General features: G+C 43.9%; 1 protein-coding gene across 2 annotated transcripts in view; it reads right to left on the bottom strand.

The window, feature by feature from the left end:
• The window catches only part of RGS20 (regulator of G protein signaling 20), an 85,154-nt gene that overhangs the window by 13,149 nt on the left and 54,489 nt on the right, over positions 1-17,516 (bottom strand). For both annotated transcript variants that reach the window (XM_043601075.1, XM_043601074.1), the window contains one exon: positions 6,946-7,094. In XM_043601075.1, coding sequence (XP_043457010.1) covers positions 6,946-7,094 — 149 coding nt within the window. The remainder of the gene's footprint in view (positions 1-6,945; positions 7,095-17,516) is intronic.

The raw sequence follows: 17,516 nt of genomic DNA, 5'->3' as shown, positions 1-17,516 counted from the left end.
TTCTTCAGTCTTCTAGAAGGGGAAAGAAAAAGTTTATGTTTTAGGGATCAAGCATCTGAATGGCTCCTTTCATAAAACGAAATGCCGTAAGGCCATGAAGCAGAACTCTGAGAGAATAACAAGGGCTTACAAAACATACTGACATTTACTCTTCTTAAAAATCGACTCTACTATGTATTAGCAACAGGGATAAATCGCAAGGGCATGTTGGGGGAAAAAAAAAATCAAGGAGATTAAATATTGAGACAGTTGAAGTTTGCTGTGTACTTTCTTCCGTCCCATTTCACCCGTCTACTCCAGAGAGAATACCATCCTGAATCTGTTCTCACTCCATTCATAGCTATGCTACTCTATGTATATAAATATAAATATATATAAATACAAAAACATATTTCAAATTTTGCAAAGGTATTATACGATATGCACTGCTTTACAATCTGTTTTCTATTTTTAATTTTTCCTCCAGCACATGAATTTAAATGCACTGCAAAATATTTACCCATTTTCCTGTTCATGAACCTCACAGACATCTTCAGTTTTTGTCAAACAGATTCATGCTTCCATGAATCGTCTCATACGTGTCTCCTTTTCCACGTGTGCAAGAGTTTTTTTTTTTAGGGTAGAGTGTTCCACTTAGAAGGCTATGTATTTAGGGGTGCCTGGGTGGCTCAGTCGATTGACTGTCCGACTTTGGCTCAGGTCATGAGCTCACGGTTTGTGGGTTCGAGCCCCGCGTCGGGCTCTGTGTCGACAGCTCAGAGCCTGGAGCCTGCTTCAGATTCTCTGTCTCTCCCTTTCTCTCTGCCCCTCCCCTGCTTGCTCTCTCTCAAAAGTAAATAAACATAAAAAAACAATTAGAAGTCTATGTGTTTTTATTTTTTTTTATTTTATTTAAAAAAAATTTTTTTTCAATGTTTATTTATTTATTTTTTGGGGGACAGAGAGAGACAGAGCACGAATTGGGGAGGGGCAGAGAGAGAGGGAGACACAGAATCGGAAACAGGCTCCAGGCTCTGAGCCATCAGCCCAGAGCCCGACGCGGGGCTCGAACTCAAGGACCGTGAGATCGTGACCTGGCTGAAGTCGGACGCTTAACCGACTGCGTCACCCAGGCGCCCCAGAAGGCTATGTGTTTAACTTTCATATATCTGATCCTTGTTTGTAGGAGCACAAGTGGATTATGTTTCCTGTTTTATTTCATTTGCTTATTTTCCTTTTGGTCATTATGTTCTTATTTGTCTCCTGAAGTTCTTTCTCTATATGCTCTAGGTTTAATTTCCTTCTTTGTTAAATCCACTGTCATTATCTTCTCCCAGGATGTTCTATCTGCTCATTTTATTTCTGATATATTTTGTTAAACACATTTTAAGAACTGTTTTATCCAAATACAATTCATACACCATACAACTCCCAATTTCAGCGGTACCAGTCAGTGGTTTTAGTTTCTTAATACAATTGTGCAGCCATCACCATGGTTTTAGAACAGTTCATCATCACTATTAAATGAAGCTCTGTATACATCAGCACTACCTCCCATCTCCCCTAGTCCTAGGCAACTGCTAATCTATCTTCTGTCTCTATTCTGGACATTTCACGTAAATGGAATCATACAGTAAGTGGACTTTTGTTTCTGGCTCCTTTCACCTAGCATCATCTTTTCAAGGTTTATCCATGTTTTAGCAGTTTTCATACTTTATTCCTTTGACGGTCAAATCCCATTCCACTGTATGGATATACACCACGCTTTGTTTATCCATTCGTTAGTTGACGGACATTTAGGTTGCTTCCGGTTTGGGGCTAGTATTAATCACACGGCTATAAATATTCGTGTACAAGTCTTTGTGGGAAATAGATTTTTTATTTCTCTTGTTAGGCACATTTTAACCTTTTAATGTGGCCAACTTAATGGATCTTTTAAAAAGTAATTCTTCCCAGTGCCAAGATCACAAAGATATTATCCTATATCTTACTCTCGGCCTCTCACCTTTAGGCCTGTAACCATCTGGATGAGTTGATCTTGGTTTTTGTTTTTTTTTTGTTTTTTGTGGTTTTTTTTTTGGGGGGGGGTAGGAAGAGACTGATTTTGTATGTGATGCAATATAGGAATATGAGTCTATTTTTGTGGATTTGGATACCAGGTAGGGTGACCAACTTTCCTGGTTTGCCTGGACTCGTGGGTTTTCTGGGACGTAGGGCTTTTCACCGCTAAAACCGAGACATCTCAGGCAACTGGGTTGAGCTGGTCACCCTAATACCAAGTATCTTGGGGTTTGCTGAATAGTTTATTCTCTCTTTTTTCAAAACCACTTTTGTCCTATGTTTATAGTTTTCTGTATTTCTTTTGTCGTCTTCCATTGGTGTGGAAACTATATATGTTGTACTTCTGACTAATGAAGAATACCATTAATTTGGGAAGAAAATGTAACTTTGGTCTAAGTTACTTGGTGTGTCTACCATGCACATGAGATTATTTGTTTATGACTCTGGATTTATACTTTTTAATGTTTGTTCATTTATTTTGGGGGAGAGAGAGTGCGAGCAGGGCAGGGACGGAGAAAAGAGAAAGAGAGAGAATCCCAGGCAGGCTCTGCACCGTCAGTGCAGAACCCAGCGTGGGGCTCGAACTCACGAACTGCAAGATCATGACTTGAACTGAAATCAAGAGTCAGACACTTAGCCGACTGAGCCACCCAGGTGCCCCTGTATTGACACTTTTTAACACACAATTAAATATGACATTTTATAGCTCTATCTGATCAGTCTGGTGTCCATCATTGTTACTTGTTTCCCATGACTACCCTCTGGGTTCACTTTTTCTTCCTGAAGTATATCCTTCCTTATTTCTTTTTTAGGGAAGGTCTGAAGGTAGTTGGCTCTCTAGGTCTTTGTATGTCTGAAAATGTCTTATGTTATCCACACTCTTGAATCATAGTTTGACTGACTTTTTCATTACTTTTCTTCCATTCTTTGAAGACACTGCTCTCTTATATTATTTTAGTCAAAGTTATAATTAACATACAGTGTTGTATCAGTTTCGGGTGCACAACTGAACAATTCAACACTGTTTCTCATTGCTCCATTGTCTGTTAAATGCACACACAATATGTGCCACGGAAGTGTTGGCTAGGGCGATGATGCCTACGTACGGCTTTAGGATTTATTTGCCGTGGCCGGTGCCGGTAGAAGCCTACTCTGGGACCTGTGGCCACCCGCTGTGTCTACTCCATCAGTCCCATACATTGTTCAGGCCATGGTCTCAGCCTTCCGTGTCCCTCTAAAGCAGCAGAGAAGGGAGGGGCGACGGGGTAAATGGGGGTCTCGGCCACACCAGGATATCCCTGCACATCTCTCGCATAATCAGCTTTAATTAGCTCACTGAAACTGATTAGCGGAGTGAAGGCTGGAAGGTGGGGCCTAAACGGAGTCCCTTCACCATTGGCGGGTATCCTCCCTGGATACCCACGTGTGGAGGGTGTGCCACACGTGCTTCTCCTCCGGTTTCCAGCCCAGTCCTTTAGACGCCCCTCGGGGCTGAAGCCTTGCCTTGACCAAGCCAGACAGCTTGGCTCCTGCCAGCCCCACCTCCCCCATATTCCCACCTGCTGTATAGACCAACCACCCACCACCATGGTTCCATCGGTCCTTGGAGCGTCGTGTTGCCGGCTCCCATCTACCAGATCGGAACTTCCTGGAAGTTAACGCCGGCCCAAATCAAGCAAGAGATCAAACTCTCCTGGACATTTAATTTCAGCCTCCACTGGCTTTACCCCAATTATAACGGTCCTGTCACTGTTCTCGATCAGTTACACTGTCACCTGGTCGTCTTCTCCACTGGGGAGTGAGGTCTTGGCTCAACATAAATTTACAATAACTTAATTTCCAATAATTTTAATTGCCTAAAGTCAGGCACACATTTGGTGGGCAATAAGCACTTTTCATAGTCACGATTTCAGAAATGCCACCTAAAGTTCCTACGATTTCTAGGTGTAAATTGTATACACTTCTCCAGAACTTTAACAGGGACTCAAATGGTCAAGGATATTTTATATTCAAGTTGTGTCTCTCTCTTTTTAAGCAAACGCTGTGTATCTTCCTGTACCAGTAAGTTATCTTGTGTTTTTACGTTTTTCTCTCTGTTAAGCATAGATTTTGACATTTCTCTTTATTAAAAATTGAAGTTGATAAAAGAGAGGCAGAAGATAAAAATCCATGCTCTCTCTACTTAACCTTTTAGACCCACCGTGACTTCAAACACTTCTATCAAGGCTTTATTACCAAGTAGAGTGCCTGAGTTCATTCCTTTCTAACCATCTAGTTACTGTTTTTGCCCCCAAAGTAATATTTTATCACCAACCGCCTTAGATTATTCTTTAGTTGTTTAACACACTAAACTGATTTCAGGGATTTGAATAGAAAGTCCCTCAAAAGCTAGGATACGTGGCCCCTTTGTGTGTGTGTGTGTGTATGCATATGTGTGCATGTGTGTATGTATGTGTATATGTGCGTATGTGTGTATGTGTGTGTGGCTCTGTGTGTGGATGTGTCTGTCTCTGTGTATGTGCGTGTGTGTTTATATGCATGTATGTGTGTACATGTCTCTGTGTGTGCACGCCTGTATGCATGTGCATGTATGTGTGTACATGTATGCATATGTGTAATATGTGCATGTCTCCGCGTATGTGTCTCTCTGTGTATGTGTATACATGTATGTGTATATGTATGTGCATGTGTATATGTGTCTCTGTGTATATATGTGTCTGTGTGTATACATGTATGTGCATACATGTATGCATGCATGTGCATATGCGCATGTGTTTATGTGTCTCTGTGTATGTGTGAGTGTGCATGTGTCTCTGTGTACGTGTATATATGTGTGTGTGTGTCTCTGTGTATATATGTCTGTGTATGTATGTATGTGCATATGTGTATGTGTATATGTGTCTGTATGTGTATCTCTGTGTGTATGTGTATGCATATGTGTGTGTCTCTATGAGTGTGTGTATGTGTCTCTGTGTGTATATATATGTGTATGTGTGTACATATGTATATATGTGTCTCTGTGTGTGTGCATATGTCTCTGTGTATGTGTATATATGTGTGTGTATGTGTCTGTGTATGTGTGTATATGAGTGTATGTGTGTGTCTAGGTGTCTCTCTGTGTGTATGTGTATATATATGTGTCTGTGTCTATGTGTGTGTGTGTGTGTGCATATGTGTCTATGTGTGTGTCTGTGTCCCTGTGTGTGTGTCTGTGTCTCTGTGTGTGCATCTGTGCATCTGTGTGTGTGTATGTGTCCCTGTATGTATATATGTGTGTGTCTGTGCCTCTGTGTGCGTGTGTTTGTGTCCCTGTGTGTCTGTGTGTGTGTCTGTGTCTCTCTGTGTATGTATATGTATATATGTGTGTATGTGTATATGTGTGTGCATGTGTGTGCACATGTGTCTATGTCTATGTGTGTGTGTGTGTGTATATGTATGTATCTCTGTGTGTATGTATGTGTCTCTGTGTGTATGTGTCTATATGTGTACAGGGGTGTGTACGTGTCTCTGTGTGTGCATATGTGTACGTGTATGTGCATGTGTGAATGTGTCTATGTATCTCTGTGTGTATGTATGTGTATGTGTGTGTGTCTGTGTCCCTGTGTGTCTGTCTGTGTCTCTGTCTCTGTGTGTGCGTGTGTGCGTCCGTGTGTGTGTATGTGTCCCTGTGTGTATATATGTGTATGTGTGTATACGTGTGTGTCTCTGTGTGTATATGTGTGTGTCTGTGTCTCTGTGTGTGTGTGTCTGTGTCCCTGTGTGTATATGTGTGTGTGTCTGTTTCTCTGTGTGTGTCTGTGTCCATGTGTGTGTCTGTATCCCTGTGTGTCTGTGTGTCTGTATCCCTGTGTGTCTGTGTGTGTGTCTGTGTCTCTGTGTGTATGTGTCCCTGTGTGTATATATGTGTGTGTATGTGTATATATGTGTGCGTCTCTGTGTGTATATGTGTGTGTCTGTGTCTCTGTGTGTGTGTGTCTGTGTCCCTGTATGTCTGTGTATGTGTCTGTGTCTCTGTGTGTGCGTCTGTGTCCCTGTGTGTATATATGTGTGTGTCTTTGTGTGTGTCTGTGTCTCTGTGTGTGTGTCTGTGTCCCTGTGTGTGTGTCTGTGCGTGTGTGTATGTGTCCCTGTGTGTATATATGTGTGTGTCTGTGTCTCTGAATATATATGTGTGTATGTGTCTATGTGTGTGTATGTGTATATATGTATGTATCTCTGTGTGTGTATGTATATGCATGTATGTCCCTGTGTGTATGTGTATATATGTGCGTGTCTCTGTGTGTATATGTGTGTCTCTGTGTGTGTGTGTCTGCGTCCCTGTGTGTGTGTGTGTGTGTGTGTGTGTCTGTCTCTGTGTGTGTGTCTCTGTGTGTCTCTGTGTCTCTCTGTGTGTGTGTCTGTGTCTCTGTGTGTGTGTGTGTCTGTGTCCCTGTGTGTCTGTGTGTGTGTCTGTGTCTCTGTGCGTATGTGCGTCTGTGTGTGTGTATGTGTCCCTGTGTGTATATATGTGTCTCTGTGTATATATGTGTGTGTCTGTGTCTCTGTGTGTGTGTGTCTGTGTCCCTGTGTGTATATGTGTGTGTCTGTGTCTCTCTGTGTGTGTGTTTGTGTCCCTGTGTGTATATGTGTGTGTGTCTCTGTGTCCCTGTGTGTGTGTGTGTGTCCCTGTGTGTCTGTGTCTCTCTGTGTGTGTGTCTGTGTCCCTGTGTGTCTGTGTGTGTGTGTGTCTGTGTCCCTGTGTGTCTGTGTCTCTGTGTGTGCGTCTGGGCGTGTGTGTCTGTCGTCCTTCAGAGATCCCGTATCAGCGGCAGGCACGCAGTGCTGTCTGGAAGGAATGGCAAGCTGGCACTACTCAGGGGCGCCCCCTCCCGGTCGGCGTAGTGACGACAGCGGCCCAGGGCTTACCAGGAACAGCTACAGCAGCAGCACCAGCAGAAGCAGCAGGCGTTGGAGCCGCGGCTCCCCGCTCCGTGCTGGCCCGGCGCGGGGCCGGTGGTCTCCTGGGCCGCGGGCATCTGCCGTTTCCGCACCTCCGTCCGCTCGGATCCCACGGGCTGCAACAGCGCAAGGAGAAGGGGAGGGGGCGGTTACCGCCACACAAGGCCAGGGAGTCCGCTGTGTGGACCGCTGAGAAGATGCACTGTGTCTCTCCCCACGTCATCTCCGCCAATTCGGGCCAAACCCGCTGCTTTTAATCCGTGAGTATCGCCAGCATTCACGCATGTCTAGCACCTGCCAAGCTCTGTGAAGAGACTGATGAGTGGTGGGTCCCCGCCCTAACGCCCCCGGGTCAGTGGGGGGCGTCAGACGAACACTCACAGCACCTACGTGACCACGTGGCGGCGGGGTCTACGAGGAGGGCGTTTCTCAGCCTGGGTGGTCCCTCCGGGCTGAACCACAGGGGCGCAGCCACAGCCGACAGCTGAGCTCCGGATGCCCACGAGGCCAGAACACGGACGTGCGAGGAAGCCAGGCCGAGATGTCAGGCATGCTACCCAGGCAGGAGGAGGAATTGTCCCAAGAGGGAGGCCACAAGTCCCGAGACCCCACTGACAAGACAGTCAAGTCTTAACTAGCTGCGAAACCTTGAAGAAGCTACCCGCCTTGGGTATGCGCAAAGCCCTCGGCCTCTGCCTGCCAGTGAGCGTTGGGCAACTATTCCCAGGAAGCAAGGGAGGGCTGTGGCCTGTGGCCTGCTCCGACCTATCCTGGCATCTGCAGGGTTGGTCGGTCCACCGACTGAGCCACCCAGGCGCCGTGGTAATTGTTATTTTCTAAGAGATACTGATGCAACTTGCCTCATTAAAAAAAAAAAAAAAAATTCCCAATAGCTTCCCAGAAGAAGAAAGGATTATGAGGTGGTAATGTCAGTAGGTTTCAAGGGACTATGTTTCCAACATCTTTGCCAACACTGGGTCTCCCCAATCAGTACCTGAAATATTTGTTCATTTAGAGCCCGTCTTCTGTATATTTTAAAGGCTTTCCTCCGATAAGTCATGCATATTTTTGACAGGTTTATTTTGAGTATGTTATAGATTAGTTTTTGCTGCTGTTGTAAACAGCAAGCTTCTAAATAGTTATTTTGGTGCATAGGAAGGCTAAGTGTTCTATACCTGCCTTCCTGCTGAATTCTCTTATGGATTCTAGTATTCTTATGAATTCTTTCTACTGATTCTCTTGGGTTTCCTAGTTGGATGATTATACTGTCTATAAATAGTCACACTTGCCTGTTTACTTTCTGTACCTTTCCGAGTACAAGCATCTTTCCTCTCCTTGGTCTTATTTCACTGGCCAGGAGGTTCCATAAATATTGAAAGTAGCAGTATTATTAGGTAACTTTGTCTTCTTTAATTTTTAAAAATGTTTTATTATTTATTTTTGAGAGAGAGAGAGAGAGAGAGAGAGAGAGAGAGAGCACGAGAGACAGAGCATGAGCCGGGAGACACAGAGTCCAAAGCAGGCTGCAGGCTCTGAGCTGTCAGCAAGAGCCCGATGCGGGGCTCGAACCCAGGAACCGTGAGATCATGACCTGAGCCAAAGTCGGACGCTGAACCGACTGAGCCATCCAGGCACCCCACCTTTGTCTTCTTTAATGACAGCCCTTTGCCCACATGTGTCATGTGTGCTGGGGGGTTCCGGGAGAAGGTAACTTCAAGGATTGAAGCAAACTTCCTTCTATCATTTACATAGTACAACATAAGTTGTGCCTGCCTATCTTATTAGTTAACATGTTTCATTTGTTTGTACATGCCTCATTTGTTAAATCTCGGGAAGACTTTTAACGATTTAGTGAGCAAACGCTGAGAGAACATCATCTGGTTGCTCATGGCTAAACACAGTCTTTAGAAATCAAAGGCAAATGTCATCGATGTCTGTTACACGTTTTTGAAAACAGCTTTATTGAGGTGTAACAGACATACAGTCTGCACATGCTTAAGGGATAGAATTGTAAGTTTTAGCATGTACGTGCCTGTGAAACCGCCGCCACAATCCAGACCACATTATCAACTGCAACCTTCCTCACACCCTGTGGGCGTCCCTCCCTCTGGCCCCTCTCTCCTGCTCTTGACCATCACTCACCTTTCTCCCACCATATGCCAATTTGCATTTTCAAACAATTTTATACAAATGGAATATTTTTTGTCCAGCTTCTTTCAATCAGCATAACTATTCTGCGATGGGTTATGTGTATCAATCATTCATTCCTTTTGTAAAAATTTCTGAGCAGTATTCCATTGTCTAGAGGTACACAATTTGCTTATCCATGTACCTACTGCTGGATTTGTGCCATATATATATATATATATATATATATATATATATATATATGACATTGTCTTCTTTTAAAAAATTTTTTTTAATGTTTATTATTTTGTTTTTGAGAGAGAGAGAGAGACAGAGTGTGAGCGGGGGTGGGGCAGAGAGAGGGAGACACAGATCAGAGGCAGACTCGAGGCTCTGAGCTGTTAGCACAGAGCCTGACATGGGGCTTGAACTCACGAGCTGTGAGATCATGACCTGAGCCGAAGTTGGACGTTACCCGATGGAGCCACCCAGGTGCCCCAAGACATTGTCTTCTTTTGAACATGGAAGTCTTTCATCAGACAAGATGAGAAGTGTATGTTGCTGAGATGATATTAAAATTTACAGCATGGGGTTCAGTTGGAACATGTTTCTAGTTTGTTCTTCCACATTGAATAATACTTGATGATTATGTTCTTTTAGTATTTCTATTGGACTAGTCATGGTTGTTAACCATTTTCCTAACTTATAATTCCTTTCTTTTCTCAGTGTTCCACATTTCAATTCATCTTTGTAGCTTCAACTTGGTCTCATAATCTATTTAATTTTTCCTCCATTTAACGTTAGAATCTCTTGTATGGTTTCTTGGAAACCTTACATGTGGTTCAGTAATTTTGACATCTTGAATCACTTAAAGCTTTGGATAAACAAGAAATATATGGGTTATTCCTATAAAATCTACAAATGACCTATCCCCTCTTAGCTCCAAAATTTCTAGATGAATAGTTGATGATGAATGATGAAATCCTAGATGAATGGTTTTCACTCGATTACTAGATGCTGGAGTGTTGGGTGGAGGCAGCAGTTAGCCTTGACGATTTATGCCCTGCTGAGCCGTGGTGGAACAGGAGAGTGTGAGAAAAAGCAAACAATGCTAATAAAATCTGAATATTAAGGATCAGCAACATGTTGATAATTGTTGAAGTTGTGTCATTAACACGTGGACTGTGTTGTACCTTCCTCTCTACATTTCAGTAGGCTTGAAAATTTTCTTTAATAATTTATTCTTCAAATTTAAAATGTTGAATTCTATCACAGTTACAAATCTATTGAGAATATGAATCTATTAAGAATATGAATTTCCTCCTCTGAATAGTTGATGAAGTAAATTAAATTAATGAATTTCTTAATTTTGAATCACCCTTCCCTTACTAGGTAAACTCTTCTTGGGTCTAAAAGATGGTTACTCTTATATTGCTGAAATGGATTAGGTTAATATTTTATAAGGGATTTAAAAAAATCTGTCTATCTATCTATCTATCTATCTATTTTAGGAAATTATTTTCGTCCTGACGATTTGCAGTTTGCCTGTAAAATTACTGGAATCTTCTAAGAGTGGCTGGTAGATTATGTTTGCAATTTCTTCTCTGACTTCTGTTCTTCTTCAGCTTCTTTCTTTGAGCATCAAACACATGAATTAAATGGATTCGACCTATTTACAAGATTTTTAGAATAAACCATGGGTATGAATTAGCTCAGCCAGTCTTTCATATGATGACATATGGTCTGATCGGCCAAACTAGCTTCATGGATCTTTTTTTCCTTTGCCTTCATCGTATCTGTGGCAGAACTCTGTACACATTTCGTTTCCATTTGTTCTTCCCAGCTAACATGGAGTCAGCGCTTCTTCATCACGGCTACTGTCTTCTTCTTTTGGTAGGTGCCTGGTATAGACTGCTGGGCATCACCTCAGTGTCTGTTTGGAAGACTCAAGCATAGCACAGGCATAATGCCCCAGTAGCTGGCTGCCTTTGCCTGAGGAGTTCTGTGAGTGCAAGACCAATGTCAGTGGCCTCAGATGCTTTATTCTATCATTTATGGCATTTCCTCACCCTGAGGAAATGGGAATAACACGGGTTGGCAATTTATTAAATATTTAGATCTTAACCAAAGGATAATCCTACTCAAACATGGCTTTTCCAAATTCCCAGGAACCTGGCATTGAAGAGAATTCCTTCAAAGTTCAAGTAAAAGCCAAGGCAAACTCTTAATGTTGACCACAGTCTTTCAGTAATTTGGGATAAAAAGACGTATCTTAGAAAAAAATTTTAACCTACCCATAATTAGCTCAGGAAGGTTATTTCTTATTTTCTGGTAAACTTAAGCCTGGTGGTTGGATTCCATTAATAGCTGCTTATTTCCATTATAGTTTCCAACCTCTGAGAACAGCCATTTCTTGAACTGCATGTTGGGAATATGATGACACATCAAGTATTATATGAAAACAATCTTATCTCTAAGGCCTAAGACCCGAGCTCCTGTTAGAATCATGGACAACGGTTGGGGTGCCTGGGTGGCTCAGTCGGTTGAGCATCTGACTTTGGCTCAGGTCATGATCTCTCTGCTTGTGGGTTCGAGCCCCACGTTGGGCTCTGTGCTGACAGCTCAGAGCCTGGAGCCTGCTTCGGATTCTGGGTCTCCCTCTCTCTGACCCTCCCCTGCTCATACCCTGTCTCTCTCTCTCTCTCTCTCTCTCCCTCCCTCAAAAATAAACATAAAAAAAAAAAAGAATCATGGGCAAGGATACAGATTCATAGAAAAGATCCCAGTGAAGGAGAACCAAGCACCTTAAGGGACATAAATTCAAAACCATCCTGAGCAATTCGTAGAAAATGATCCTACCATCAGGGGACAGTTCAGGCCCTTAAAGAGTTAAACCAATATACAAGGAAACTTGAGAGGACTAAGTCCCATGAAGGCAACCCCAATCCCAAATCCATCTACACAGCCTCTGAGTTCCTTTTTCTATCACAAACCTTGGCTCTTGAAGTATGTTTCCTCTGGGCAAGTACCCCTCTGTAGATCACACGTGAAAATTACTGAAGGGAAACCTCACTAAAATCGAGTCAGGGATCCAGAAGGGGGAGCTCTCACCCCTTATGGCTCAGTGTCAATTAAAGCAAGAACCGTCAATTACAGACCCCTAACAGGAAAAGAGACACATGGCATCTCCTACAAGAAACTGACGACCCCAGCAACTCAGCCAATGGGAAACCATCATCACCATGAACTCTTGCTTTTCTCAAATGTGTGTATTTTCAAAACAACCCCTCCCCCAACTTCCTCCTTCTCCATAAAATAACATTATTCCCCTTTGTTGGACTAGCCTATGGTTTTTTGCAGTGGCTTGCCTGTCCTGCATTGCAATTTTCTGCTATTCTCGAATAAACCTGTTTTTTGCTGGTAAAAGAACTTTTACTTTTCTCACGGTAAATGTCCTTAATTTCTGTTTTCATTTCTACTATTCTTTATTTATCTACTTGCTTGAAAACTATTTTGTCAGTTTTCTCCTCACCTCTGGCACTAAATTCGTAGTTCGTTTATTTTCAGTCATTGCTGTTTTCTAATTAATGCATTTTGGGCTACACATTTTTATCCAATTACTGCTTTGATCATAGCCATGAGTTTTGATGTGTGGCACTACTGTTGAATTCTAAAGAGCTCAAATCTAATTTCAGCTCAGATTTTTTTTTATCCAAGGTTTTTAGAAGTTTATGTAAAAAATTTTTTTTAAATGTTTATTTTTGAGAGAGAGAGAGAGACAGTACCAGTGGGGGAGGGGCAGAGAGAGAGGGAGACACAGAATCTGAAGCAGGTTCCAGGCTCTGAGCCATCAGCACAGAGCCCGATGCGGGGCTCGAACTCACAAACTGTCAGATCACGACCCGAGCCGAAGTCAGACGCGTAACCGACTGAGCCACCCAGGTCCCCCTTAAAAATAAACTTCTGAGGGGCGCCTGGGTGGCTCAGTCGGTTACGCATCTGACATTGGCTCAGGTCATGATCTTGTGGTGAGTTCGAGCCCTGCATCGAGCCCTGCATCAAGCCCTGTGTTGGGCTCTGTGCTGACAGCTCAGGGCTTGGAGCCTGCCTGGGATTCTGTCTCCCTCTTTCTCTGCCCCTCCCCTGCTCACATGTGTCCCACTCTGTCTCTCTCTCAAAAATAAACATTAAAAACATTTAACAAGTTTATTTTTAGTTTCTTGACTAGCCTGTCACTAGCGTCTGTATATTTTTTGCACTGATTAGAAAATGTAGCCTGACTTTACGACTTCTGAATATATTGAGATTTTGGGGTAATCTTCTTCGAAGTTTAAAGAGGTAGCTTTACTTACAGTTTTGCATTTTTCAGAATATCATATAAACGAAATGATACAGTGTGTAGCCACCTCTAGAATTTTCCATTCGTTTTCCGGGATCATAATGTCAATGGATGCAAGAACCTATTAGCCTGGGCACTTGCGCCACAGCGGGCATGGGGCGGGCCCAGCACAGGACACTCGTCCTCGCGACTAACAACTCCATCATTCCCGCGACGCTTTTGTTATCCTATGTTGCAGAAGTAACCGATTTGAGTTTTGCCTTTTCTCTGCCTTCACACTGAAGAAGCTACTAATGAAGTCAAAACGGGGTGGGAGGAGAAGGCAGAGAACTATTTCCGGTATTTTATCGCTTTAGGAATTCCAAGTACACCAACCCTACTAGGTCATGGGTTTGGACTACAAACAAGCGTGAGACCCCTTTTGCACTAACCACATCGGCACACTCACCAATTGTGCCTTCTTTCCTGTCATGCCCTATACCTGCCTTCCCCGATATTTTTTTCGAGCCTGTTCAAGCGACTGGAACAAAGCTCCCTTCCTCAGGAGCCACTTCTGGTCATTTAACTTCCACTGCTGGCTGAGCTCCCACTGACAGTGGCGCTGAGATGCACGAAAAGAACAGTGGTGATACTCCAGGAATATTCTCTGTGCTGCAGCCTTAAGAGAGACTCTTGTTTCCTTGTTCTCTGCAGTAACGTTTCTGAGTACTTGGCAGAATTTGCTCCTGATTTTTACCCTTCTTTTGGTCTTCCTGCCTTTTAAGTTTCCGCAGTCTGGAAAAGCTTTTTTCTAACATTATTTTGCCCTGGATGCAGGATGGGTTTTCACAGGTACCACCTTTACTCGTATAGTCTACACCTCGATCCTGACATGCGGGGCAAGCACACCCAGGGCGCGCTCGATACGAGGCGCAGGGCTGAGTGTCAGCCTCCCGCAGGTTCTGCAAATGTGTGTTCTTCAGGTTGGGTGCTCACCGCAGGGTGGGGGCAGTGGAGGGAGCTAGGACCCAGGACCCTCTCAGACGGTGCCTAACTCCTGAAGAACTAGAAGGATTCAAGTGAAGGGGCTGGGGAGAGGGAACTGGTAAAAGTCCTTACACGCGTTGGAGGGAGATGCAACTCTGGTGTGATGGGCTCCGGGCTTCTGGGACCTGAAAGGGGCTATTTCTGAAGGTGTTTGGCTTTGAGTGGGGTTAAACCCCATGGGATGTCTCTTTCATTCAAGAATCTGTACCATGGGGGCGTCTGGGGGGCGTCTGGGGGGCGCCTGGGTGGCTCAGACTCTTGACTTCACCTCAGGTCATGATCTCACGATTTGTGAATTTCAAGCCCCGCCTCGGGCTAACAGCGTGGAGCCTGCTTGGGACTCTGTCTCCCTCTCTCTCTGCTTCTCCCCTGCTCATGCTCTGTCTCTCCCTCAAGGTACATAAATAAACTTAAATAAACCCCAAAGAATCTACCCCATGAAGTTCGAAAAACAGACCAACTGAAATCAGCAGGGTCCATTTTACTACTCAGCTCTCCCTGGGGCTAGCTTAGCTGCTTAGTCCGAAAACAGCAACAGGAGAACGTGGCTTTCTCTGAGTCACACGGTCTAAGCGGTAACACCGGATCACCTGATGCTAAGTAAGTCACAACCAGGCCCACTGCCCGTCGAAGGCTTCCACCCGTTATTACTAGCTACTGGGAAAGAAGCTGAACCCAGGTCAACGGTGATGTTTCTGTTTTCTTTAGCTGGATCCTGAGATAAACCAATTTCAAGTCTGAGGGAATGGCGGCACATTGCCCTGTGGTACAGTCATCACCACAAAGAAGTCCAACTCATTCTAGCTCATGAAAGATTAACGAAGAGCTGGAAGCTACTTGCACTGACTTCGACATGGTCAAATGGACCAAAACTCCAACCAGAGCTGTGTCTTCTATTTTATATGACCCAGAGAGCTAACGGTTTCTAGTAGCTCATGGGTTTTGGTGGGAGATCTGAACTCTTCCTCTGTGTAAAACTATGAGCTTTCAAAAATTTCTGTCTTGGGGGCGCCTGGGTGGCGCAGTCGGTTAAGCGTCCGACTTCAGCCAGGTCACGATCTCGCCGTCCGTGAGTTCGAGCCCCACGTCGGGCTCTGGGCTGATGGCTCAGAGCCTGGAGCCTGTTTCCGATTCTGTGTCTCCCTCTCTCTCTGCCCCTCCCCCGTTCATGCTCTGTCTCTCTCTGTCCCAAAAATAAATAAAAACGTTGAAAAAAAAATTAAAAAAAAAATTTCTGTCTTGGTTTTATTGTCTGAATGATTTGGGGGCTATTTTAAGACAAAACCGGCTCATTGTTCTAGAAGGGGAAGTCAACTGAAAGCGTACTAATAACAATAGACATTTTAGAATTACAATTACTTCCAGATGGATGCTTACACATGTCCTCACCTCTTAAAAAAAGTACTTAAGTATGTTACCATCTGTTTTGCAGTGACTTTGAATGGAAATCTTTACTCTTCTGTTTAAATAGCTGCGGCCAAGTTTAAGACTACAATAGTCATGTCTTTCGCTTCTTTTCTGTTGTTACTAAGTGAACATATTGTGTAACTCAACTTTTATGATGGCTTTTGGGAAATATTAGAAGTAGTAAGAGGATGATCTGAAGGAAATTAATCAATTATGCATGTTTTAAGTTGTTCTTTCTTAATGCCAACCAACAGTTCAAGAACATCTTGCGAGTACTGATTGAAATCTTCATCCTGGGCTTTCCTTATCCCAGGAGACCATGGGAATTTCTCAAGGAGATTGTAGATGGGTGCATTCCCCATGATAACTTAGCCCAGAGGCACCTCTCAAAGTACTGAATGTGAACTGAAATGCTTGTGGGCCTGCTTTGGGGAATCTTCAAATCATTAAAGAATGTGTCAGTCAGTCATTAATGGTGCACATGAGAACTTCTGCCGGCTTTTTAGTGTTTCTCAGCAAGGAAGAGGCCCTCTAACAAGAATTTATGAGCAATCACTGCAAATTGCAGGGAAAAAAAAAGGACAACATATTTGCAACATGGAAAAATTAATGCCTACATTCGAACTTACTTCAACGGACAAACCTACCCATGGTCTCCCTCTTCCTGTCTCGATAGCAACGCTGTTGTCTCTCCAGTTGTCTACGAAAGCTTGAAGCCACCCTCTGCCGCTCCCAGTCACAACTCCTGGCAAAGCCAAATGAAGTCTGTCCCCAGGATGCCTTTCACCTCCACCCCCCACTACTTCTCCGCGTGCCTTAGGTAACGTCTCCAGCCTTGGATTATGAAGGAAGTCTCTGCCCTCCATTCTGGCCTTGGCTCACCAGAAAAAGGGTAAAATTCTGGAAGGAGCTATGAGAGAGTCGTCATTGCCCTTCCTCCCTCTATGGTCTTTCTTTTTTACTCCTTCTGAGACACCATTTTAGGTGGTACTTGGTAGGGAAGGAGTTGACTTTGCGATGAGTGTGCTTTTGCTTGGGAGATACATTTTCATTTTGGATAGCTGGGAAGGTGAGGCTGGGGGAGCAGAGAAGCAGAGGTTATCGGGGGCACCTGGCTGGCTGTCAGAAGAGTGTGTGAACTCTTGATCTCAGGGTCGTGAGTTTGAGCTCCATGTTGGGCATAGAGATTACTTAAAAAAAAGAAAAGAATAGGTTTTATTTTTTTCTCTTTTTTAATGTTTATTTATTTTTGAGAGAGAGCGAGAGCGGAAAGAAGGAGGAGCAGAGAGAGAGGGAAGCACAGAATCTGAAGAAGGGACCAGGCTCTGAGCTGTCAGCGCAGAGCCCGATGCGTGGCTCGAACCTATGAACCACAAGATCATGACCTGAGCTGATGTTGGACGCTGAACTGACTGAGCCACTCAGGTGCCCCAAGAACAGGTTTAAGGGAAGCAGCATGGACAGTGCTAGGTCATCAGGGTTAGAAACCTGACAAAGACCATGGGCAGAAACTGGGCAGGACTGTGGTCTGCTTCTCATAGTTTCTTGTCTGTTATGTCCCAGGGACCTAACTGCTGTGGAAGGTGGCTGGCTGGAGAGCTGATGTAGTCAAGATACAGTTAATATGAATTCTGGGGCT

Source organism: Prionailurus bengalensis, chromosome F2 (assembly GCF_016509475.1).
Source record: "Prionailurus bengalensis isolate Pbe53 chromosome F2, Fcat_Pben_1.1_paternal_pri, whole genome shotgun sequence".
In the NCBI taxonomy this organism is placed as follows: domain Eukaryota; kingdom Metazoa; phylum Chordata; class Mammalia; order Carnivora; family Felidae; genus Prionailurus; species Prionailurus bengalensis.
Note: the sequence above shows the minus strand (reverse complement) of the source record. Positions and strands in the feature narration are given on the sequence as shown.